Source organism: Pyxicephalus adspersus, chromosome 2 (genome assembly GCF_032062135.1).
Source record: "Pyxicephalus adspersus chromosome 2, UCB_Pads_2.0, whole genome shotgun sequence".
NCBI classification, from domain to species: Eukaryota; Metazoa; Chordata; class Amphibia; order Anura; family Pyxicephalidae; genus Pyxicephalus; species Pyxicephalus adspersus.
In genome coordinates this window covers 23,981,231-24,007,013 of record NC_092859.1, presented here as the reverse complement: position 1 = coordinate 24,007,013, position 25,783 = coordinate 23,981,231, and the positions used below count along the sequence as shown (strand labels likewise).

The 25,783-nt window shown below is 40.2% G+C and overlaps 1 protein-coding gene across 1 annotated transcript in view; it reads left to right on the top strand.

Annotated features, from left to right (window-relative positions):
- BCL2L13 (BCL2 like 13) overlaps window positions 1-25,198 on the top strand; it is a 27,911-nt gene extending 2,713 nt beyond the window's left edge. Inside the window, exons 2-6 of the mRNA XM_072398941.1 lie at window positions 8,626-8,783; window positions 10,921-11,028; window positions 11,254-11,410; window positions 12,433-12,502; window positions 23,288-25,198. Coding sequence (XP_072255042.1) covers window positions 8,663-8,783; window positions 10,921-11,028; window positions 11,254-11,410; window positions 12,433-12,502; window positions 23,288-24,028 — 1,197 coding nt within the window. The 5' untranslated portion in view covers window positions 8,626-8,662 and the 3' untranslated portion in view covers window positions 24,029-25,198. The remainder of the gene's footprint in view (window positions 1-8,625; window positions 8,784-10,920; window positions 11,029-11,253; window positions 11,411-12,432; window positions 12,503-23,287) is intronic.
- Window positions 25,199-25,783: the final 585 nt, after the last annotated feature.

Genomic DNA, 25,783 nt, shown 5'->3' with positions numbered 1-25,783 from the left:
GAAATCTGTTATAAATCTGCAACTTTCATTAAAACAGTCCCTGGTGATCCTGCCATAAACTTATTTTATTTAGGCACTTTTCTATTACTTGGTGACAACTCTCAATTTTCCTGCAGCTATGGTGGAGACTCCAAGTGGCTGTACTGACACACATTGTGAAGGCATGATCACCATTACAATGATGTGCAGCTGGAGGAAGTGGCTAAAAAAGTGCGCAGGAAAAAAATCAAAGCCAAATATATATAATCATTAAACAGGATTTATATAGAGCCAACATATTACGTAGCGCTGTACAATAAACGGGTTGCAAATGAGAAAGACACAGACAGTGACACAGGAGGAGGAGAGGACCCTGCCCAGAAGAGCTTACAACCTAGGATCAAGGCCACATTAAGGGGCTGAGGTCAGGGTTGGAATCCTCTCAATACAGATTTCCCTTATGAATAGATGAGAGTTGTAGTCCTGGTAAATGGGGTCACATTGTACAGTAAATCTATTTTGTATGACGTCAGCTCTTGTAAGTAGTTTTTATATTAAACTCTGTGATAAACACTCCCAGTTTAAATTTGGATATTTCACACTGATGTGGTGAGAAGATAGTGGCTGTTGTATTTTTAGCATTACAATAGCTTGTGGCTGGAAAGATTGAGTGCAGGTAGCCGGCCTGGAAAAAAATACATCTGCTGTCTGACTGTTCCATACCAATTCTACAGCCGTCTGATACAAGAGCATTGCTGTTATCAACAGGTGGAACAGTCAAAGAAAAAAATTAAAAAGTTTAGTGTCATCCTGTAAAATGTCATTTATAGCATACAAAGTGACACAAAATGCTTTTAATTGTCCATACCACAGACTTCTAAATAGGCTTTTCATGACCTTTATATCATGGGGGAAAAAACCCAAAAAGATCATTGCTGTCTATTAAACTGAGAGGAACTAACTGCTTATTGCACAAGGAACCTCTAGCAATCTCTGGAGGAAGCCTGGGTGAGAAACTCTGCTCTATCCCTTACTTTAGGGATTGCACAAATTGATTCCTTCTTTAATGAATGCTGCATTTACATCATAATGTAGAATTTGTATTATTGACTAGTATTTATAAAGGGCCGACATATTACTCAGTGCTGTACAAAGTTCATGTTCATGTAAGTAGCTGCCCCTCAAAGGGGCTCACAATCTAATACCCCTATAGTGATATGTCATTACCACAGTCTAAGGTCAATTTACGGGGAAGCCAATTAACCTGACTGCATGTTTTTTTAATGTGGGAGGAAACCGGAGTACCCGGAGGAAATCCATGCAAACTCCATGCAGATTGTGCCCTGGCCAAGATCTAGTGCTACAAAGGCCAGAATGCTCCCTGTGATACACATTTTGTAAGGAAGCATTTGACCAGCAACATAAACAGACCTTAAAGGAGTTGCCTGTATCCAAAAAAAAATATGCAGCAATGGTCCCCACTGCTCAGTAAAATTAAAAGCTGGTGATGCAGAACATGTTAGAGGCAAAAGCCAGATAATTGTTATTTAAAAGTGATTACTGACCGATAATACTGGGGAACAACTTCGAACACATTTTTTGTTGACTTCGATTTTAAAGCCTATTTACACTAAAATAGATATGCTGATTCTGAAAGTGCAGTTAGTTTTCTTCTATCACATCAGGTTTTTTCTCTACCGCTTATATTAATGTAATTACTGTAGTGTGGATTTGTATAGGCTAATCATTTACACGCAAGACAGTGTGGTCAGAGGTTGTGCGCTGCTCTACGTAGTGAATAAGCAAAATGTATTTTTCTACTTACACACGTATTTCCTTTCTTTCAGATCATGTCTGGCTCCGCTGTTTCTCGTCGTAAGTGCCTAAACAACCCTGATTCATTTTGTTATATCTGTGGCAGTTTCACCATTCCCAGTCAAAGGGCAAACATCAGCACATTTGTAGGGCAAGCCTATTTGTCATATTTCAAAATTTAACTTGGTGATCAAGAAAAGTCTTGGGCCCCTCATAAGGTGTGCAAACATGTCCAGGGTTTACAGATGTGGACATAGGGAACACATGATAAGATGCCATTTGGTATACCTATGGTTTGGGGAGAGCCAGGAGATCATTTCAGTGACTGTTACTTTTGTATGGTGAAAACTTCAGGATATAACAAGAAAAATAAATGTAACAGAGAGTATCTGAGTCTACCGTCGGCTATACGCCAGTATCTCATTCAGATGAAATCCCAGTGCTGGTTTTCGTTACACTACCCTCTCTTGAAGAACATGATTATGGTGATGAACTAGGTGACAACAATGATGAAGAGTTTGAAATTGAAGAGGACTCTGTTTCTAGGGGATTTATTCAGCATGAGTTGAGTGATTTGGCAGTGATTTGGGACTATCGAAGAAGGCTTCAGAACTCCTAGCATCAGGACTGCGTGAGAAAAACTTACTTGAAAAATGAATGCAGTTAACCAGAGAATTTGCATTTCTGCAAAACTTTAGAACTGACAGTGGCTTTGTATAATGCCATAAACATACCTGGTTTATTGGAGGAATTGGGAATTCCAATCTATACCTCAACTGAATGGCGACTATTTATCGATGGCTCAAAACGGAGCTTAAAGTGTGGCCTCCTTCACAATAACAATATATTTGGGTCAGTCCCAATCGGCTATTCAGTTTTCTTTGTGAAGAATATGCAGACATAGAGTCATTGAGTTGTTGCAATATCACCAACACAATTGGGTCATCTGTGTGACGTTAAAATGGTATGCTTCCTTCTTGGTCAGCAACTCGGATACACCAAGTATCCCTGTTATCTGTGCATGTGGGACAGCTGAGCTTGTGAGAGGCATTGGGTGGAAAGGAATTGGCCTCCAAGATCTGCCCTAAAACCAGGTGATCCAAACATTCTACATGAGCCACTTGTTGATAGAAAGAATATTATATTCCCGCCTCTGCATATGAAACTGTGTCTGATGAAGCAGTTCCCTAAAGCTTTGCCAACTGAAGGAGAATGTTTCAAGTTCCTCATTTTGGCATTTCCCAGCCCGTCATTTGAAAAAAAAAAAAAAGGCCGGGGTGTTTGATGGTCCACAGATTTGGCAGCTCATCAAAGATGAACATGTCATCAGGACAATGTCTAAAGTTGAAAAGAATGCTTGGTTATCATTCAAAGCCATTGTCAAGGACTTTCTTGGAAACACACGAGCAAATAATTACACAGAAATTGTTCAGAAACTCTTGGAGAGCTACAAAATGCTTGGTTGCAATATGAGCATCAAGGTGCATTTTCTGCATCGCAATCTTTATAACTTAATGGAAAACCTTGGTGCAGTCAGTGATGAGCAAGGTGAACAATTCCACCAAGATTTGAAGATCATGGAAGGACGGTATCAGGGTAGATGGGATGTACATATGATGGCTGACTATTGTTGGAGCATCCGGCGGGATTGTCCTAACACTGAACACTCCAGGAAAAGCTATAAGCGTAAATTGTTACCTTAACTTCTTACTCAATTAATATTCAAATGTTTTTCTGTAAAATGTCATAGAGTAACAATAAATCCTTTGTATGTAGAAAAGAAAATTAAATAAACAGTACATTCAAGTTAATTATTTTGTTATTTTTTCAATGTAAGCTTTGTATATTTTTTGACAAAAATGGAGGGTACTCTGTATCGTAAAACTGGATGTGATAGCAAAAAAGTAGGGTCGTTTCTGGATTCACCACCCAAAAATTTGTAAAAAAACAAGTGTAAGATCTAACTCAACAAAAAAAGCATTCCCCAGTGTAATTATTTGTTTAAATAAATGGTGTCAAAAGTTGACTTCCTTTTAATTCCCAGGTGCAATGAGCCATCCACCCTGACAGATTCAATCTGCTGATTATCTGTCACTCTCCATCTTCTATACAGATGTGAAATGTGCACACAACCAGGCGTGTGATCTTTAAACAATTACATCTGCAGTAAGAAGTCTGCAGGCCATCGCGTCTTTATCGTTTGTGTAGCACTGTGAGCTGAGATGTCGTTCTTTGCTCATTCATTGAGGCTCGGTTGTTTTGAATGACTATTCTTTAACATGTACATAGCTTCAGTCTATGGAGAAGCAGTCGCTGGATTACACTGTGGTTTATCTGAATTTCCATGAAAAGTACCGCTATATAACCTAATTGTTACAGCTTTACATTTGTCCTACAACTTAAGGCAGTTAATTCAGAATCTTTAAGGAAAAAAAGAACTTTATCAGCAATAAAAATTTTTCCAGTGTTATCAATTGTTCCGCCTTGCCGCTCTGTAACAAAATTTAGTTCCATTGCCACTATTGGAATGTCTGCCGTATTTCAGATATACTATAGTGAGTGAGGCCAGTTAAGTGGGGCCCTGTTATTTTAAACAAATCCACCACCGCTTTTTTCTGCAGACAGAAGCGAAATTCACCATCCAGTTTGAATGAAAAAATTTTCTGCTCTGCCTGTTTTTCCTGTGCTATGTTACCTTTAAAAAACAATTCCACTACTAGGACACCAAGGTTAAAGAGAAAGTAAATCCAAAAACCACCCAAAACAAAAAAACTTACCTTCAATCCCGCAGAGCAGTCGATCTGTTCGAAGGTTTCTTCCATCAGGTCCCACTTCATCCCGGTATTTGTTTTCGTGCCGGCGCGCTAGGCATCTTTTCTCTGTTCTTGCGCGTTCTTTTTCCTTCATCACCCGGCGCAGGCGTCGGATCGGGTGACGTAGATGGGAAAAACACTTGTCAATATCACTGCGCATACGTGTCAATTTCTTTCCCTTTTGGAGAAAGGCGCAGCCAAGAGCCTCCTGGGATGCGTGACGTAGGTATCCCGGGAGGCTCTGCGCTCCTATTCATTCTCAGTTGAATTAAGGGGGTGGTGCTGCACCACTTTTTTTTTTTTTTTTTTTTTTTTAAAGAGGTTGCACAAACAAAATTTGTACCTTATGTAATCTTTCCTTTTATGTAAAGTAAAAATTCTGAGTTTAGGTACGCTTTAAGTTAAACCAGAGTTGATTCTTTGTGGTCAGAGGTTCATGTGAGCAGCATGAGCTGCTTTGCCTTGTAACTGTCGCTAAGCATGTGCATTGGACAGAAATTGTAGTAAATTGGACCACCTGGCACTTTTCAATAATCACCTGGCTGTTTTTGGGTGGTTATTGAAGAGTTGGATCTCAATACAGGGATGCCACCCACCTAAAATTTTCTCCCACCTGACTTAAAATAAATTCTGGGTTTAACACTGTTATGGTAAGGCTTTACTATTATGTAACACCACCTGTCATGTCCACTTACCTTATGCTAAAAGATAGCAAAATGATTACTGCCAAGGCGTTAGTCATATGCCCTTAGCTGACGATAGTGTGGATTAAGTTCTCTTTTCACGGTGAATGCAGAATGTTCCTTTATGGTAAGTAGGTACACAAACTTCCACAAAGGAATCTCACCATTGTTAGGAGGGGAAGAGACACAAACTACTGACAAGCTAGAATGCTCAATGGGCTCAATGTTGTTAAGTGCACAAGCAGAGTCTGTAAAATTATATTGAGCTGAGAAAGTCATACAGTATTACACAGCATATTCTCCATATTTGCATCCTGTGCTCTGCACTTGAACTCTTCATGGGCAGTTACAGGAAGGAAGTTAATTCAACACTTAGGGAGTATAATTAAAAATAAATAAATCTATCGATCTCTGCCTAGTACAGACAATTTGCAAGTGCTCAGGCTTTTTGTGGCTGCTTTATTCTTTGTTGTACTATTGGCTACTTTACAAAAATAATTTTGTTAACTGTAAATATGAGGACAGGACATGCAGGACATATACAGGATCTGTTCTGACTGCTAGAAGGTTTGTAAAGCATTGGTGTTTTTCTGGTGATCCACCATATATGGATACATACCGTGTTTCCCTGAAACTTAGACCTACCCCGAAAAAATAAACCTTAGCATGCTAATCATGCAAGGGGGAAATGTAAGCCCTACCCCGAAAAAAAGCCCTGTCGGCAGATTCTTTGTGCAAGCTTCTTCGGAGAGTGCGGTCAGGTGGTACGCGGTGGCGGTAACATTATTAAAAACCCTGTCTTATTTTCGGGAAACATGGTAGTACTTGTTCAGGATTTAAACAGTACATCAGGAAAAAGTTGGTCTTTTGATGTAATTGGAACATTTTAGGGATGGTATCCTAGAGGGAAATTTTTACAAGCAGGTCACAATAGGAGAACCTCATCTGTTTAATGGGGAAGGTTTTCACTTCCACTTTTAAAACACATGAAAAAGTGTGAAACAGTCCCAAATTTTCAAAAGCTTTATTTTTGGTGTTTAGATCAGCTCATATTATTGTCATATAGTTATCCCATTCTTGTTTCAGGTTTGTGACTGAAACTAATAAAACCAAAAGATCAGATTTACCTCCAGTTAATTAGCAGTCTTTATAGTGAACTCGGCAATGGAAGTTTGCATTTTCTCTGGAACATCCAGAAGGAAAAGTTTCTCTGTTGCTCTCAGTAACCACATTTTTGTTCTTTATAATTCTAATGATTAGCCTGCAGTGGAAAATGGCAACTGAGACTTATTTTCTGTTTTCAGGTTTTTATTAACATTTATCAACATAGCAGCACAGCAGCGATGTCTGCAGCAGCTCCATGCTTTGAGCTATAAATGTTTCAGGCCATAATTAAACCTGAGACCAGCTCCGCTAGTTGCTGAAGGTCGTGTCCTCTATGGGGTTTGATTATGGAGGGGAGGACAGGAGGTGAACTTCTCAGAACAATTTCCCTTCTGCCACCGAGAGGGGTGTGACAGTGTCACGTCTCAGCTCCTCGTCTGGGTGATGCAACGTGTCACCCTGGAAATTCTGTACAGGACGGTTATTGCTCCGGGATTGTAGATGTAAACCCTAACAAGATGAGGTTTTTTTTTCTTAGTGCATCATAAACCATTACAATATATTTTGGAAAATTATTGTCCCATCCTCTTGTGACCTATTCCCTCCAGCTACTTCCTGTCTACATACACATATACTATCATTGGCTGCCCACCATTTCTGCAGATCGGCTGGTTTCCTGTTTTCTGGGATGGTATTTGGGAGAAGTCATGGAACTAATTTAGGGTAGTCCAGACATCCAGTGTGAGTCCCAGTGTCCTAAAGCTGAATTCCAGGCAAAACGTATCATTTTATTCTGCGTTGGGTCCCAGGTGGTGAGGGAAGCGGGTACAGGACCTCAGCCGCTTTCTGTATGCCACCATTAATTTCCAGCTGTTAGAGGATTCCACCTGAAAGAAGACATGCTGCGTGAAGGGACCTTCATTCTCAGTATGAAATAAGGCAAGTTATCTGGAGTTCAGCTTTAACCTTCTACCTCCTGTTTTAATAAATAATGCGCGCACACTTAATCCCGTTGGCTGGTATGTGGGGGAAGGCAGAAGAAGAATTGGAGATAATTTCCCAGAACAAAGTGAGGGAATGTTGAGAAACAATAGAAATGTTTTTCAGCACACATGTGACTTGCTATCTGGTAATTATATGGAGGAATGCTGCCAGCAAATTTCCTTTTCTTGGAAACTGAATATATTGCTGAAAAATAAAATCTGCTGTGTTACCTGAAGTCTTGCTTAAGGTTTGCTGTCCTTTAAGGAAAACAGATTTTTTTTTACATTTCTGGGGGTATTAGCTGTAAACTGTTTCGCTCCACTGAAATCCCTGTTAACATCTCCCGTGTTCTTATATGCATAAATGTGAGTGGAGGTGTTTTGTAGTCCTAATACAGAGCTTAATAGGTCTAGTACTGCAGTGTTCAACCCAGAATTTTTGAGTGAAACCAAATTATAGGTGGGGTGGCAGCCCACGTATTGTGATCAAACTCTTTAGTAACCACACAAAAACAGTCGGGTGGGTACTGAAAAGTGCCGGGTAATGCGCCCAGCTGAAAGGGGCTGGGAAGAACACTGTATAGTGAGCAAGCATCAGCAACTAGGAAAAAAGTCTGTCACTTCAATATCATCTGGTCTTTAACAAATGCAATTTGTTGTTTTTCTATCTTTATAAAGCTTATAAATATTATTTCCTAAAATATTCTTTGGTGATGTTTTCATGTGAGAATATTTGTTCAGACCCATCATGTTCTATAGAGTGTCTCTCTAATGTGATCACGATGTCCTATTCTTCCCTAGTGGAAACTTCAAGAGGAGTGTTGAGACCCAATGAGCAGATGTGGTCCACTCTTGTCAGTGGTTTGCAGGAGGACAACAGTAATAGGGGATTTCAGAAAAGAAAAAAATAGCAATTTTTTAGTACTCTGATTTAACTAAACAATTCAAATGAGTTTTTATCTATTTTAAAGAAAAAACATTTATTTTGAGGCGCCAGTTTTCCTCCTTTGATTTTATTTGGCATTTTGTCTTGTTTAGTTTTTGGGATAACTGCTGGCAAAATCTACATTTCATGCTGAGACTTGCTTTTCACCTTTTCAGAGCAACATGCAGTTGTACAAGAATATACCATGACTGGTGTAAAATGTGAAACTTTCTCTTGCAATTTGCAAATTTGTATTTTCAAGCAAATGTGACAGCCCCCTGAAAACACCTAAATACCTATAATGCTTTTGTGTTTCCACACAGGACCTCTACTCTCCCATATACCTCTTTCTCAAAGCCCATGGCGTCAGCATCCTCAGTGCCTGTTGGGTTCCATTATGAAACAAAGTATGTTGTGCTCAGCTACTTGGGGTTCTGCTCACAGGAGGGTACAAGGGAAGTGCCCCCCACATCCGGAGCTGGTAAGTAGATGACTCTGTACACATCTGGAGAGTTGCTGGTCCTGTCATTCTTCTTGTCTTGTGCTGCATGGCATATAGGGAACTACTACAGCATAGTGTCTGTATTCTCAAAATAAATAATAGCTGGTGTCACAGTACTTGTTGCAGCATCATACATCAGTGCTGTTTTCAGTGGCACTTCAATGCACTAAACCAGCACACACCTGTGGTGCAGTGCTCTATACCACAAAATTTGGACATTCATCCACAAAGGTCTGATTTTAATTCAAGGTGTATCAATTTACAACATAATACATGGTAAAGTTTATTCAAGTCCACAAATAAGCCATGGGTTCACTGTGCTCCTGACACTCACAACACAGGTTCAGGCTTATTTTATCTACCTAACAGTACAGACATTATGCTGAAGTTTCCCCACTGTAAAACTGGTTATTCTCTTTTTGCACAAACCATTGGGATTAGGCCCTGTACAGATGTCAGATTACTGACGCTGGAAACAATCTTTTGTGATCATTTCAAGTGACAGATGAACAAATTATCACTGTACACTGTTCTAAAGAGCACGGGGAAGAGTAAGCCCACCTATGTTCCTATATGAAAGCACATGGTCATTTATTAATTATTTAGGGTGGAATGATGAATGAAGTTGCAACACTGCTGTACGCTAGATGCTAGATTTTCATCATCCGATGTGTGTACGTAGCTTTAGGCTACGTACACACGTCAGATGATTCTTGTCTGCCTCAGGGCTGATATTGGATGAGAATCTGGACCGTGTGCAGTGCTTGTTGTCTGTCCTGGCGGATCCACGGATGATGTACTATCGTAATGAAAGTGAAGGGGAGAGAGCGCAGCGGGGTGCCACTCACTCGTTCTCCCCCCTTCCCTCTCTATGGAGCAGAACGGCGCTGTAATATGTACAGCACGTGTGTACCCAGCCTTAGTCCTGTCAGAATCTGCCAGGGACAGTTGCTTACCTAATCTTATCAGCAGCTTCTATAGGCTGAATATTATCTGATGTGCTGATAAAGGTTTGATAGCCCCTGAAAATACCTTAACTTTAACATTTACAGATTTATTGTTCTGGTGCCGCACCCTCTTTCTTTCTACTTTTTTAGCCAAGGCTTCTTTAGTGAGTATTTGAGCCCTGAGTTTTCAGACTTTATACTGTTCTCTCCATTCTGTAATCATTACTCTAAAAAATCTAAATGGAGTTAATATTCAGCAGCAATGTTGTCTATGCATACTGTCCAGCATGTGGGACATCAAAGAAGGCAAATATTTGCTTCACATAAGAAATCATTTTTTAATGGAGATCCTCCATTAAACCCCGGCCCATTTACTCAATGGGTCCCATGCTGACAAGGCGTTACTGTTGAACGCTGGATTGTGTAAGTATGCACAGCTGGCGCTCCGCCCAGCATCTCTGGCTGATGCTTTGGATATTTTAGTTCTACCCAATAACTAATGAGTGTCTATGTGTGTGGTGCAGTAGCGGCTTCTGCTCTCTCTTGCTTTTTCCGCTTGGCTTCTGATTCCTTCTGACAGGTTGTCGGGTGAAATCAGGCTCTCACAGATTGCTGGAACTGAGCACAAGACCTGCCCAGTCTATTGCAGAAATATCATTCTTTTATCTTGGCTCTGTAAAAAAACACAAAATGGCTGATTCTGTGTGAATGACTTGTACAAATACATCTGGTAAAGTCGACCTGTGCATTTGCTTTATAGAGTGAGACATTTTTGTCTCTTACCCCAATTCCCAGGCCAAAAAATAAATCCTGTCTTATTCTATAGATGCCCACATAATGACATTGTCTATACTATGTCTGAAAAGGTCAGCGGAAAACATGAGTTGTAGGCAGGATTTTGGGTAATTTGTAGGTACAATTCTAAAGCACATCCATAGATTTGTCTTGCACACATTACACCACAACACAATATATAGACGCCGTTAAGTAGCTATTCTTCAGCTTATTCCTAAATCTTGTTTTCACCTGTTACAGGCCTACTACTTTTATATTGTATCAACTTTATTTCATGTTTAAATGCTCTCCTATTTCTTGAAATTTCAATGTTTTGGGTAATTTACTGAGAACAACCTTTCTTTTATTGACTAATTGTGTTCTTCTCATTGTAGGCATCCAGCAGCTGGCAACCCTCCTATCCCTGGCCAGAGATGACCTGGAAAAAATTAAGGTGGAGATAGAGGAGGAACTTAAAAGATTGGAAGAGGAGATATCTGCAGGTTTGTTTTCTTGGGGGGATTTATTGTTTGTTTTTTTTTAGCTGTTTGATTCAAAGCAGACCTGGTATACTGGCAAAGCTGCAATGCCTAGTATTTTCTAGTTTTATGTTTATCAGAGCTAAATCAAATATCAGCTGTGAAGCCTGAAACATCTAAAACTTTTCAGCCCATGTTTCATTATTTTAATAGATTTGTATAATTAAATGTTTTATTTTGCATTTCCAGCCTTTCCCAACACTGGCTTTGATATGCACACCTCACCGGTGTTTAGTCCTGCTAGCCCTGAGAGCTCCATTGAAGATTGTCTAGCACAACTGGCCGAAAGAATGTGCCTGGAGATCCCGGACCAACTGGACCAAGCCTGTCGGAACCTCTTGAGCGGGTGAATGCAGCCACACTACTTGTTCTGAAAATATAAAAAAAAATGATTCCATTGCCAGATTTCTGGGCATTCCAATTTGACTGATGCCTATATGGGTTTTTGCTGGTAGAAGATATTTTTTGCTGTAGAACCCTGGTCGGTTTTTATCCATTTCCATGTCACTGACTCTTGTCACAGAACAGGAAATCGGGACACTCCTTAACAGGGATACAGAAAGTAGTAAATATCAAATTATTCTGCCTCTTCACATTATATACATAATATACTATATAAAAAATGAAAGTTTGTACTCAAACAGTAGCACTGGCTATTCTGATCATTTAAATAAAAAGTTTATCTGTAGGTGAAAATCAGTAAAAAGGGTTTTAACAGGTTGTTTTTTGTTATTATAGGGGATCCAGAAAAAACAGCTTTATAATAATTTTAATCTGAACCTCAGAAGTAAATATAATATATTGCATTAAATAAAAGTTGTAAGCTGCTATACATTAGATTTTAGTTCTGGAATCAGGATTTTTTCCCTTCTGTCCCAGTGACGATCGCACCCTCATTTTTTTGGACTTTTAGAGCCAGGAAATGAAGAAAAAACTTCCCTATGAGGGTCACTAATAGAAGTAAACGTTAAGCTTTTCTTACTGTTCAAAATAGTCTAAAACTTATAGAGACAAATCTGGATACAAAATAAAGATGCAAAGAGTGCACTGATGTTGTCATGTCAGTTGCCGTCTTCATGATCAAGGACTTCCCATTCCCCACTTCCAGGAGGAGAAGGTAGAGAACCCACAAGTCTGGTGGCTGGCCTGGAGACTTTGGAAAATGTCTTTAGCTTCAAATGACTGGGATGAAATATAGGTGGGGTACACAGTCTAAAATATAGCTGCAACTCCTTTAGTTGTTACCAGATTTGTGCATTTGCCAGTCTACTAAAGCTTTTAGAAAACAACATTTTGTTAGTGGATAATGACCTGAAGCTAGAGAGCTGCCAAGTTTAAATCAATGATCATTTTCTTTCATCTTTGCAGGGACTTGACGTATGACTTGTTCAAGAAGGAAGCAGAAGCTGTAGCTTTGCAGACCACTGGATGGAACAAGGTGAGACACCAGCAAGCCGTCCACTTTGTGTTAATAGGAATAAATTGTTAATGAGGCAAAGAAAAGATTTTCAAACATTCCTCTTGTACATAAGCTGCATCTCTGTCTTTCTGGTGGTAACATGTTCAGTTTACCTGGCCTGAGGGGTGGGAGGCAGCTGGAGTGCCGCATCTCCACATTAGGGATCCACCCTGTCTTCAGGAGAGGGACTGGTATTGATAAATGCCGTTATTCCTCTTTATACTGATGTATGTGTTATGATTTACAGAGAATCTATGTCATTTTTAAAATGTGAATGTATGTACAGCTTTATACAAGTTGTATTAAAAATGAATACCTCTCTCCTGTACTGAAATTTCTTACTCTGATATCACTACATGCAGTGAGCATCCCACAGTGTGGTTTAGCAGCTACAAGTACACAGCCCACCCCATTTCCAGGCTAGAGCACATCCAGTATCACCTAGCCCTTTCCTCTCCGGCCAGACTGTTTTAACTTGTGCTATTATTTATTGGATTTAAGTTTTTTTAACCATAGTGGCTAGTCATCACATGTAGACTGCCTTACGCAAAGCCAAAATAGAAATACACCCTGTCCTTCTCCAGGCTTACACCTACTCATGTTGATATTTGCATAAATCCTTCCCTTGCTTGCATGGAATCTAAGTGGCTCAGGAGTATTAAGCCCCCTCCTCATGATCTGCTTACATTGCATAGAGAAGCATATAAAATAGGATATGAAGACTTTTCTTTATTTCTTTTCATGCTGAAGAAAGAGGGGGAAAAAGGAACCAGTGAAGACCAACTACAAACTAAAAAGGGGTTAAACTTAGGATTTAATGTTTTTAACAACCATGTTATGAATAGAACCTTGTTACAAAGCATTATGGAGATTATTCAGTATGGCCTCTGCTCTGACTTACTCACTTATGTGAGCTGAGCTGTTCAGTCCTGTAAACAGCAGACTTTTTTACCACAAAGGAACCAAATAGTGCCTGTAAAACATGTGAATGCAAATGAGAATGCCACCTGCTGGGTACATAGAAAATAAAAAATATTTAATAGGGAAAAAAAGTTTATTGACCCGGAGTAAAAAAGTGAAAAAAAATATTTAGAAATGTTAGCTGCATTTTGTACTTAAACCTAAAAATGTGAATTTTTAGTAAAGCCCTGCTTACCCCAGCACTTTGCTTCTCTTTTAAAGCCTCCTTTTTATCTAAAGTTCAGCTTGCTAAGTTCTCTATACCAATATTCTGGCTTTCATAATATTGGTCCTATGGAGCTCCACCATAGCCACCCCTACATGCTCGCTCCCATCAGAGAGTACAGATGGGCCTCTCAAATCTGTGTGCACTGACATGCACAGACAATCCTGACATCAAGCCGCCTTCCTGTTTTTATGGTTGATTGACTGCCGCTCCAGGGAGGGGCACCCATGACATCAAGCTGCTCTTCAATAATTAATATATATATCTTTGTCAGGTACTAGTTGTACCCGATCATTTCTTTAAGCAATACTAAATTGAATAAATTATGGAAAATTTACTTTTGCATGAAAGAAGTTAGAAGAAAATAGCGAAGAAGAGCCTGCCAAAGCAGCTTATCATATGAGGAATCCCTTGAAAGGAATACAGTATCCCAGTGTAGATTTGCAATATTTGTGGCAAGAGATAACTTGGGCTAGAGGCTATAATTGGCAACCCTGAAAAGTTGCATGCCATAGTTCAGTAAATTGTTAAGTCATATGTTTTTTCTTTTATTGGTATGGAGAGATTTCCCTCCCCAGTCAGGAATCTTGGTGTGGCTGGCTCCGTGTCCCTGAACATGTCACCTCTTTCCCCTTGGCGGAACACACCATTGTGTCTGTTGCACTTTGAGCTTTGGCTGTAAAGTCACTGGCACATCTCCTCCGTCTCCCCTGCAGATTAGGCTGCGGGATTACAGGCGCCCCATCCATCTGCTTTCACTACACAGAAGGTAATCCTCCAGGAAATGGAGAGTTTAAGCTCGTTTCATTTCCTCTGTCCTCTCTGCACAGATGTCGTGAAGTTCCCTCACCCTTTGGCCTCCTCTCTGTCCTGGTGTAATATTGTTGCTTCTTAAATGACAACTGCCAGTACAATACACAATCTAAAATTTGTCATTGGACAGAGATTTCATTATCGGATATAAATGTGTTCTATATTTTGTATATATGCTTGTAATTTATGTTTATGATTTATAGGTCTCCTGGTAAATTACTTACTATTACTGCTGCAACCTTGTAGTTACCTTTCTGCTCAGAGACTGACAGAGCCTCATCGTACTACCAAAACCTGCATAAGCTCCTCCAGCTTTCTGTGCCTGAAATCATATTGGCCTGCTAGTGTTTTGCAATGCCAAACATCCTGATTTGATTAAAGAGCAGAAGCCTTCCACTCTATCTGCTGTGCAGGGGATTGCAGGGAGGGTTTGTAATCTAGACTGCAGACAAGAAGCTAAATGAAATATAATAGTCATCTTACTTGCCATTAAATTTGTATTTATTTTCATCAATTTCTGAGATTCATACAGCTCTGCTGCACAGCCTTATCCCTGTCTGGCAGTGCAGGAGAACTGATTTTTCAGTCCTGTAGTTAAGCAACACCTACAGATTTTGTCCCTCCCTAAGCTTGTGACTGGACAGTGAAAGGAGAAGCACCTTGTTAGCGTGTAGGTGACATCCCTTACCACTTCCTGCCCACACCACAGGAGTACAGGAATGCTGTGTGCTGGCATGGCATCATATATCTCCCAAACAGGTAAAATGACTACAGTAGGACAACACTTCTTTCATGCATGGAAGAGTAATACAACCATAGTGTTTATAGTATCCAGATACATGGACGCCTTTGTACCCCTGGCTTTAGGTTACATTGGGGTTCAACATTTTTATTCTTAAATTAACAGTAAACAATTCATCTGTTTTTCAGAACAATGTGATTTGATAATGCCGACATATGCGGTGCTTTATTTATGTGGATTTATATCAGAATGTAGTAAGCAGTGATCTCATTTTAAAACCCAGAGATTTAATCGTAGGGGTCATTTAAAGTGCTTCTGCCTTTCATCATGCTTAGGCACAAAAATCCTTTCTGTGCAAAGCACTTATTGGTTATAGGAACCCCTGAACAGGAGTAATAAACAGATACTAGGAGAAAATGTAAAGAGATTCAGACTTGTGACCGGTAGTAAGATATCAGAGCTGATACAGGAATACAATTTAGCATGTGATGATTCTGTTTACTCTGTATGCTGATCCCTGTTTGCAGAGACAGGCAGAGGCATAACATTCATCACTGTGTTGGGTCCCATTTATCCTTAGAGTTCTTGGCATTGCAAAGAAGGATAATGTGTTAGTTTATTGTGTTAATCTTTTTTTTTCTAACATCTATTAGTAACATAATTTATATTAAAGAACAGCTTCTCCCTCCTTAAGTGGCATCCACCTTACTAAATACCATCATCTCTTCTCCTGAGTTGTGCAGGGTGGGCAATGTACCTGACCCTTTTATTTCTATGCATGGTCAGTACGAGTGGAATGGACGGACCCAATGTACAGCATTCAATGTAAAAGCAATGGTGGTAGCACTGCACAGTAAGCAGCCCAGAAGTGGGGCTAAAGGTTGGTATTTAGATAGCTAGCGATCACTTAGTGGGGTTAGAGAACATTTAAAGGACAACTTAAACTTGTCCTTTCAGCTAATACCATCTGCATACATATATAAAAGATACTTTAAAAGTTCTCTAGCATTTGTGGTCACAGACTCGGTCTGTTTTGACTGTTCATCATCGTCTGTCTGCCCCGTCTATTGCCACTAGTTTTTAAGCGCTCATGTACGGCAGGCAGTGTTATCAATCAGTTCAGTGTGGCTTTCTAACATAAAACTGGTTGGGCAACAAAAATGGCAATCTGACAGGAGGTTGCCTGAAAACCTTTGCATGCACACTAGATAATTTTAAAAGTTTGGCTAACGAGTGACTGTTTTAGACAACTAATACAGAAACAATCTACAGAAACAATCTACTTGTTTGTAGTTGTCAGCAAAGTGATTTACTGACTAAAGCCTCACTGGTTCAGATCCCCCCCCCACCTCCTCCAGATGACTTCTGGCTAAGCATGCGCACTTCTGTGCGTGATCATGGGCCGTTAAGCATTGTGCACATGCTGCAATATAAACAATAAGAATGCAAATTAATAATTATGTCAGATTGGTCCTAGTGATGGAATCCTTATTTTTTTTTCTGGTCATTGAACAGGTTTTGGGTTCATGATTATCAGTTTATCAGAACGTGTTTTTTGAAAAATTTTCTAGCCTTTAACAATTAAGATTGAGGAATTGGCTTTGGTTAATATTAGATTCTATCCACAGGTAGAGTTTATTTTTTTCTCTGCCTATAGTAAAGGCCTGTAGATGGCTTGTAGCCATGAAGAAAAAAAAAAGAATAGTACAGGGTGGGTATTTTGTATATTGTATTGTGTATGGCCCTCTAAGATTCAGTTCCTTTTTGTCTCAGTGGGCCCGAATATTACAGAAAATATGACAGGAAAGTCACACGAGGGGTCAGTTTCACAACATATCGATCAGTACTTTGTGTACTCTTTTTGTCTCTCTCTCTTTCCCTCTCTTTAATCTCACCATTCCATTCCTATGTTCTCCCTGTCTATCTCTTGATATGCCCCTCTCTATTCACCCAATTCTGTCTACGCTCATTTTTTTTCTTTATTCCCTTTATCTTTTTGTTTATCCATTACCCTGATAAACTGTGAGTAATTAGACTATTACTCTTGTACTCTCTCTCTGTCTTTTTATCTGTGTGTCTAATCCTCTCCCATGTTTTCTATATCTTTCTCCTTTATCTTTATTACAGTCTGTCTGCCTCTCTTGCTCTCCACCCTTTATTTTCACACTTTCTCTCTCTCTCTCTCTCTCTCTCTCTCTCTCTCTCTCTCTGTCTCTCTCTCTCTCCCAGCTTTGTTTTGGCATCGGTTTGCTATTTGCCTTGCAGCCGAATCAAAGCCTAAACAAAACTGGGTCGCTGTGCGCGCTCGCTGTGTCCATGCAATACGCCCGGTGAACGCGCTTCCCATCCCCTGCACTGCTTGTCTCAGTCCGCAGCAGATGTGACCCTGTTCTCATCACTGGAAACTGCTAGATCACAGCTATCTCTGGGTAAGGGGTCTTTCTCATTATACGGTGAGGAGGGGGAGTCCAGGGTCTATATTGCATCATCCTTGTCACCTTTAGCATTTAACCTTTTTATTCTGTACGGATATGAAGGACAATATAGGGGATTCATTCACCAATAACAAAAAATCGGCAGGAAAAACTAACTTATAATCGCGAGACACTTCATTCAATAGCCAGGGGCTCTTTGCTTGCTGGGGCTTGTAGTATAGCAACAGAAAAGCTTCTTGTACGTTGTGTTAATAGTTTTAATGTTTATATTATGCGATCAGTTTGGAATTTTCAACTTGACAACATTGTTTTTGTAGGAACAAAACTGGTTTATTCAGCCAGTCAAAGCACTAATAGACTCTGCAAGCAAGGTGTTGTTTGTTGTGTATACCTGTGTGTGTGTGTGTGTGTGAGGTTTCTGATCATTTTTACCTTTCTGTAGCTGTTCAGCCAAAGAGTTAACCGGAGCAGGGCAGCTTCTATTTTTAAGGGATTACGGTAATTCGGCATTGCACAAGCAGAGACTGGTATTGGTGACAATGACTGACAAGCCGTACAATTATTTACATATTTTATCTCTTAGGCAGAGCAGAGTTAAGGGGTCAGACCGCCTAAAAATCATATTTCAGTTTTCAGCGTAGATTGACAAATTGAAACACCCATTTTGTTAAACCTTGGTGATGTCATGTCCTTGATTTTGCCCCTCTGCAGTCTCACTCCTCGTGTTTCATTCTTTGCGAACTGACCAGAGACAAGTCTGAGTCTTTCTTGCAGTCGTGTGTAAATAGAGCTGAGAACTAGAGAAGAAAGCGAATTGTGTGACCGAACATCATATCTATAATGAAAAAAGCAGCTTTGTGAGGACTGGACATTTACTTTCTATGTGCAGCCTGCGTCTGAGCTGTAAGATATCATCAATGCCCAACTATCCAAACAAACATAATATGCATGAGGTAGAAGAGCTGTTAAAGTGGAACCCCAGCCAAAAATGTTTACATTTTTGATGTTTTGGGTTTTTCCCTGTTGTCAGGGATTTTAGAGCTTTTTGGCCTTCCCCTCTCCAGAAGTTGGCAGCTTACACCATTAACTTGATATTCACTGCACTTGTCTTTTATTATTATTATTATTATTATTATTATTATTATTATTATTATTACTATTATTAATAAATAGGATTTATATATCACCAACATATTATGCAGCGCTGTACATTAAACAGTCTTCAGTTTTGCATTTAAGCTGTGTATTTGCCTTGCATTTTTTATTCTCAGCAATAGGTCGCTGTCACAGCAGTTGTGAAAAAATCAGAACAATTCCATAAGGAAAGGTTATAAATATGATTACAGGTATGTTTTACCTAAATCCTAAGCCAGTTCAGTCAGTGTTTTCCCCGGCCCCTTTTAGATGGGTGCACCACCCGGCACTTTTTAATAATCAACCCGCTGTTCTGGGTGGTCACTAAAAAGTTGGGTCACACTACAGAAGCGATGGACAGTAATAAAAAGATGATGGAAAAATAGGAATACTAAGAAGGTGGACATTGGAAGTTAGAACAATGTATAGAAGGGTGACAATTATAAAGGGTGCTGGATTCCTTTGGCAACAACAACTGGGAACCATAAATTTGTCATGTGTTGCCACCCACCTACTTCTTCCCACCAAGCTTAAAAAACATTCTGAGGAGAGCACAGAGTTATATCCATGGTTAGATATGGATATAATGCCACTTTTTTGTGGCGGAGAGGGGATTCTGTGTTGTGCAACCTCCCCCTCATGCTTTAGTAAGTGTATACAGAGCTGCAGTGGGCAGTGCCGAAACCAGCAGACTCAGTGGGGGCCTTTTCATAGAATGGCAGCTGGATGCCCATGATGCATACATGGATTAGACAGACCCCCATCAGGTCAGCCGTGTCCTTGTATTCTGTTTACCAGAAGTGCAAAATCTTCAAGTCCGTCAGCAGCTGAACTTCAATAATGTGAAGAGAAAATGACGCTTTATTATAAAGGTGTGGACTGGGGCCGGGCCCTTCCCCAGTGGCAGCTGCTTGGGGCCAGCTTATGCCAGCTCCATCTCTTCCGCCTCGGTGACCCTGCACTTTTACACGCCCGTCCCCAAGGTAGTCACGTACTGCTTGTATACTAACCTAACATACTCAGTCTATTATTTTATTACATGATGTTTGTATCATTATATCTGTTTTATCTTCATGTCAGTGTTTTTTTTTTTTTCTACAGCTTTGTTTACAGTTATATTAAAGTGAGAGAATTTTTAACATTTAGCTTTTTATGTGTCTTGATATGGCAATGCTCTGTTTCCAGTTTTCTGCCATTTCCTTTATCTGTACCACGAATCCCAAGGGATTTTGTGCAGACATTGGTATCCCTTTGCGAGTCAGTCCTGGGATTTGGGCTGGTTGTGTTTTGGATGTAGGAAACGTATAAACACATCTCTCTAACCTTCTATGCCTGTTATGGATCTCACAACCTCAAACATTTTCCTTTTTACATCATACAACTGTATATTATGACAGTTTAGGAATTTTGTCACTATTAGTTATGCAGACTATTAAAGATCACTTCACGGCTGTCAGCCTCGCTTCCCACATTTCAGATATAATGCAAAGATTTCCTATTTCTTGTAGGCCGTGCATATTGTGTTATGTTGTCCTGCAAGCTTTCTAACATAACATTTCTTTAGTGGAGTAATTTTATGAAATCATTTAGGATGATGAGATGAATTGTGATTGGCTGCACTGGAGAAATGTCACCGCTGGGTACAGCCGAGTCTTCCTTTTTTGCAGGAAGTAGTCCATGTTTGTGGCATGAAAGGATGCCTACATTTATTATCCAGACATTGCTTCACCCAGTCTCCTCCTCCAGCAGAAACGCGCAGACATATTGCCTGTTACATAACTGCGTCTCACAGTCCAGGACCCCGGGGCCGGTTAGAAGAGATTTAGTCACCGACATTCCTGTGTCTGAGCCGCAGTAAATATTTATTCCCCCCCCCCACTACAGGGCAACAGAACATAAATTATAGGCTGGTTTATATAAATCAGGGATCTAGGAAGTGGAAATTTAGAGGTCTCTTGTTTTGTTAACTTATCAGTTACTAGCATAGTACAGCACCATGTTTAGTCCTGGCAATAAAAGCGAATGGGAAGGAGGGGGGGACTCTGCATACTTATTGTGTCAATTAACAAGTTTTCCACCATCTCTGCACTACGGTTCTGGGACTGCACACCTTATGTGCCCATTATGAGGAGTTCCCATCATTCCTAAGCCAAGTTCCTGACTTCACTGTTTTGGTAAAGCTTTCTAGGACAGCGGTAACCCACCTTTCAGACCCCATGGACCACTAAATTTATCATTTTAAATCGCTTGGACCATTAATATGAAATTTTTAAAAAAGATAAATACATTTGTAAACTAATGATCTTCCTAATGGTGGCTGGCAAGGACTGTGGAGGCTCGGATTCATTGATCGGTTAAGTGTTGTATTACTATTGTTACTTTTATCATTAGTTACATTATCTTTGGTAATACTAAAGAAATGCAAAATATTTGTTTGCTTTTTCTCACTCATGGGTTTATTTCATTCCAATCTAAGACCAAACAAGAAATTATAGTTTTCAAAGTCAAACTATTTGATGCCATTAAATATAACCCGCAAAGAAAATACACAGTTAAGGTCATACTTACCTAAAAGAGCATCTTAGAAATAAATAAAATAAGACAATAGGATGAGAATCGGTATTGGCGGAACTGAGTGACTTATAATGGTGGAAACAATACTGAAGCATATGGCCCGGCAACGGTTGCCTCATACAACTCAAGACTACACTGACGTCACGCTGCGCCTCCCTTGTTTTTCGGTCTCCAGTACAGTTGGTAAATTAAGTGCAATATAAAGGTGAAAATTGTCAATCACAATATAGGAACTTATTAGAATATTTTTGTTTTATTAATAATAGGGTAGGGTTGAGCTCAGGCCACTTGACTTCCACAACATCAAATTAGAAGCACACAGATGTCTACAGATCATTCTGTACTATTGACAGGACCCTTCAATGGAAAACCCAAAATTCTGATGGGCTTCCAAATACTTTTCACTGTAGTAGCTGTAATGGCCAGGTGTCCACAAACCTTACATAGTTTATAGTGCACAGGACTGAGTGCAGTTATTTCCTATAAAACAATACTTTGTGTCTGTTGTAAATACAAGCAGCACATTGTTTTTCCTCCTACTTTTTGTCAGCAATTTGGCTTTCACTTTTTCTCCCTTTAGCAATATTGCTTTGTGTTACTGGTAGGTCATCAGAGCCTTTTAGTGCCGTAAAGTAAATAATTTCTGGTGCCCAAACTTCAAGCAGTCCCACAAGGCACTCCAAACACATAATGACTTCTTCAGCCGAGATAGATCGGGTGCCATTAAATCATTATTAATGTGTCATCTCTGCTTGGGATAATGCGCCCACTGACGAGTTCCAAAAACCGTAATGTTTTATTTTACATCCTGCTGTACCAGAACTAAAGTGGAGAATAAAGTAACTCATCAAGCTGCTGTTCTATGGGGTCACAGGGTAATTCACAGGCAGGAGCAACAGTGGTGAATGTAGAGAAAACTGAAGTTTTTTTCTTACAGCCTTTCTGCAAATCCCCAGAATGTCTGAGTTGAGATCTTACAAGGTATTAAAATGTCTAAGTAGCTCAATATTATCATAACTTAAAGCGTACCTGTCTACCCTTTTTTAAACTTCACTTTAAATAAAAGTGTAGACAACCCTTTTATGAATGAATAGGAGCGCAAAGCCTCCTGGGATACCTACATCAGGCATCCCGGGAGGCTGTTGGGTGCTCCTTCTGCACATGTCCAAGCATCTCGGGCATGCGCAGAAGGAGCCTTCGCACAAACAGCAGCATTTTTTTTTCATCCTATGTCACCATATCTGGCACCTAGGTCGGCTGACGTAGGATGAAGAACCAGGAAGAAGAGGAAAAGATGATGGTGCCTGGCTCCGAGACAGATGTCGGGACGATGCGGAACCTGATGCAAGACACCCCTGGATGGCTTGGATTTTTTTTTTTAGATGTATCAATCCGGATGGATTGTATATTTTTTTTTTGGATGGATCAACCCGGATGGATTGTATATTTTTTTTTTGGATGGATCAACCCGGATGGATTGTATATTTTTTTTTTGGATGGATCAACCCGGATGGATTGGATTTTTTTTTTGCCAGTTTTTAGTTTAGTTCCTCTTTAACAATTTAATAATGCTGCGTAATATGTTGGCTCTATATAAATTCTGTTTATTATTATTATTAATAATAATGATAATAATAATGTACTATTTAATGGGCACCCAATCACCATCCAGGAAAAGGTGAGTCAATGGTAATTTGGTCATTTGGATTTGTGCAGAGTTGTGAATTTGTTGACTTGTCTTTGACTTTGTAGAGATTGTTGACCTTTAAAATAGATAAATTGTATGAGTGCCCAGTGTTTTGGTGGAATTTTGTATAACAGAAATTCTGCCTTGTAAATGTATTTTTCTATTAACTAGCAGTTTTTGCATCTTTTTTTAGGGCACAGTCTTTAGCCTGGACACTGAGGAAGAAGATGTTCCTGGTCTAATAGCTGAGGACAGCAACGACATTTATATCCTTACCAGTGACAACTCTGAGCAGGTAAGCCCTCCTGAGAGCCTGGCTGTCTCCTCCTCCTGGCACACAGAGAGTCTGCCCACCTCCCTGGGGCCCGAGTCCTGGCAGCAGGTGGCGATGGATCCCGAGGAGCTGAAAAGCCTAGACAGCAATGGTGGGGCCGAGGAGCGAAGCGAGAACAACTCGTCAAACTCGGACATCGTCCATGTTGAAAAGGAGGAGATTGCAGAGGTCATTGAAGAAGCCTCGGTAGTGGAACAAAGACTGGAGCAACAAGAGACGGAGGAGGAGAGCGATATACTGGAGGCTCCTCTTACTGTGACAACAGCTCCTTTGGCTGCAACATCTCAAATTGAAGAAGAGAACCCCCCTTCTCCTGTAACACAGCCAGAACCCCCAAAAGTGGACATATCCATAAAGGGAGTTCCAGAAAAGGAGCCTCTGAGCACTCCAGAGGAATCCAAAGAGATCCAGGTCACCCCTCCTTCAGAGGCAGAAAAAATCGAAGCTGCCATTTCCCCCGTTCTGCCTCCACCCAAGACAGAAGAAGAGAAACCGGTTTTTCTGCCTGAAGGAAAATCGATCCTGCTGTATGGGGGAGCAGCAGCTGTTGCCATCTTGGCTGTAGCTGTGGGCATGGTGGTGGCACTGAGAAAGAAGTAGCCCAGCCAGATTATCAGCAGTTTGCTTCTCCCTCTAATAAAGTCTGTGACCAGTGTCCCTTCTTGTACGCCTACAATGCTCTCTCCCCTGGCAGTAAAAAGCAAATTTCTTAAACAGCGAGGGGTTTTCAGAATAACACAAGACCCTGTCTGCTACCCGGCGATAAAGCCCCTTTAAACTGCACAGGCTTGTCTATGGCTGTGATCATCACTGCCAGGCCTCTCAATGTATGATCTCAGCACTGTGGCACAGAAAATTGAAGTCACATTGGCTCAATCTATGCTCCCGGCCATCTTAAATACCAAAAAGATTGGAAAAATGTATTTAATTTCGGTAAATTCTGGACCTGTGGCTTGGGTCTGATTTTAGGTACAGAAGGTTACAGCTAGACCTACATAGGAGGGAGACGTACCACTATTTTTATACAATATCCATTCAATCTAAAAAATATAAATATATTTTCTGTCTTCACAAAATATTGCTGGTGAGGTGTTAATCAGGAAACATTTTCATGCTAAAATTCAGGTGTGTACAATCACTATCAAATATGTGGTGTCACATTGTCATCTTTGGTATCCATCAAAGTTGCACCAATATTCTAAATCTGAGATAGAATTCATCAAATTCATCCCACAAGTTCAAGTTCCTAAAACCATTTTCCCCAATGCGTCAGGGATAATCATAAGCATGGAGTAGAAAAGATGTCTTTTCCACATCAAAGGGCTTTCAACCATCCAATTGATAAACAATCCTATGCCGATTGATTTTTGGAGAACATTGCTATAAGCAATCTGCAGCTCCCTAGGCCCTGAGGATTTGCATGATGGGAACTCCTCAGCGCCTGGAGAGTTGTGAATCAAACCAACTTTACATGGACCTTAGTTTAGCTTAGCACAGTTTTTGATTTTACGATAAAGAGGACGAGTGAGCCTTTGCCAATGTTACTTTTTTCCCCTTGTCAAAAGAAATGGTTGATTTGTTTCCCCCCTTTTATAGATTTTTTTTTCAATCTTTCCACTCTTGCACACCTTGGGAGAGATGAGAGTTGCCAACATTCTGGAAAAGTTTGCTGCAAAGATCTCTATTTTATTTTTAACAAAAGAAAGCAGTTATTTTATGGAGTATCACATTGTAAATTGTAGAGAATTAAAACAAAGAGAAGAAATCCTTTCTGGCCTCCACAGATTTTTCTTTCTTATGGTTGTATTTTAGGTTTTCCTTTAGATCTGTTTGTTCCTGTGTGTTGTATGCTTCTGGTTGGCTCCTGAATGTTGTAGGGAGAATTCAGTCTCTGACTTGGACTTAATTATCAATCACAAAGCTGTATGTTCTTACCAAGTGAAGGGTTCTATACAGATACATAGTTCTCCCCAGAGGGTTTTGCTGCGCCCGGCTGCTGTGCCTACCTCGCCCACCTCTCCTCTGCAGCTCTCATCCTCTGCAGGGATCTCAGTAAAGGCTGCTCTGTGCCATCTGTGCTCTGGGTCATCCATTCAGAGGATTGCTGCTGCCGATGAGGGGTGAGCACACAGTTAAGCCTTCATGTGAGGGGACACAGGCAGCCCCGCCCCCATCTCAAAGCACGAGCTGGGATTTCTATTTTAAAAAAAAATCTGCCGGTGAAATGTATCCACTGCTAGAGCTGTGTATGGAGTCTGCATGTCATTCTGCATCCTCACAGCTTTGTGTGTACAAACCTCCAAATCTCCTAATATGTATGTCACAATGACCTGTAATTTTCAGGGTGTACAGGGG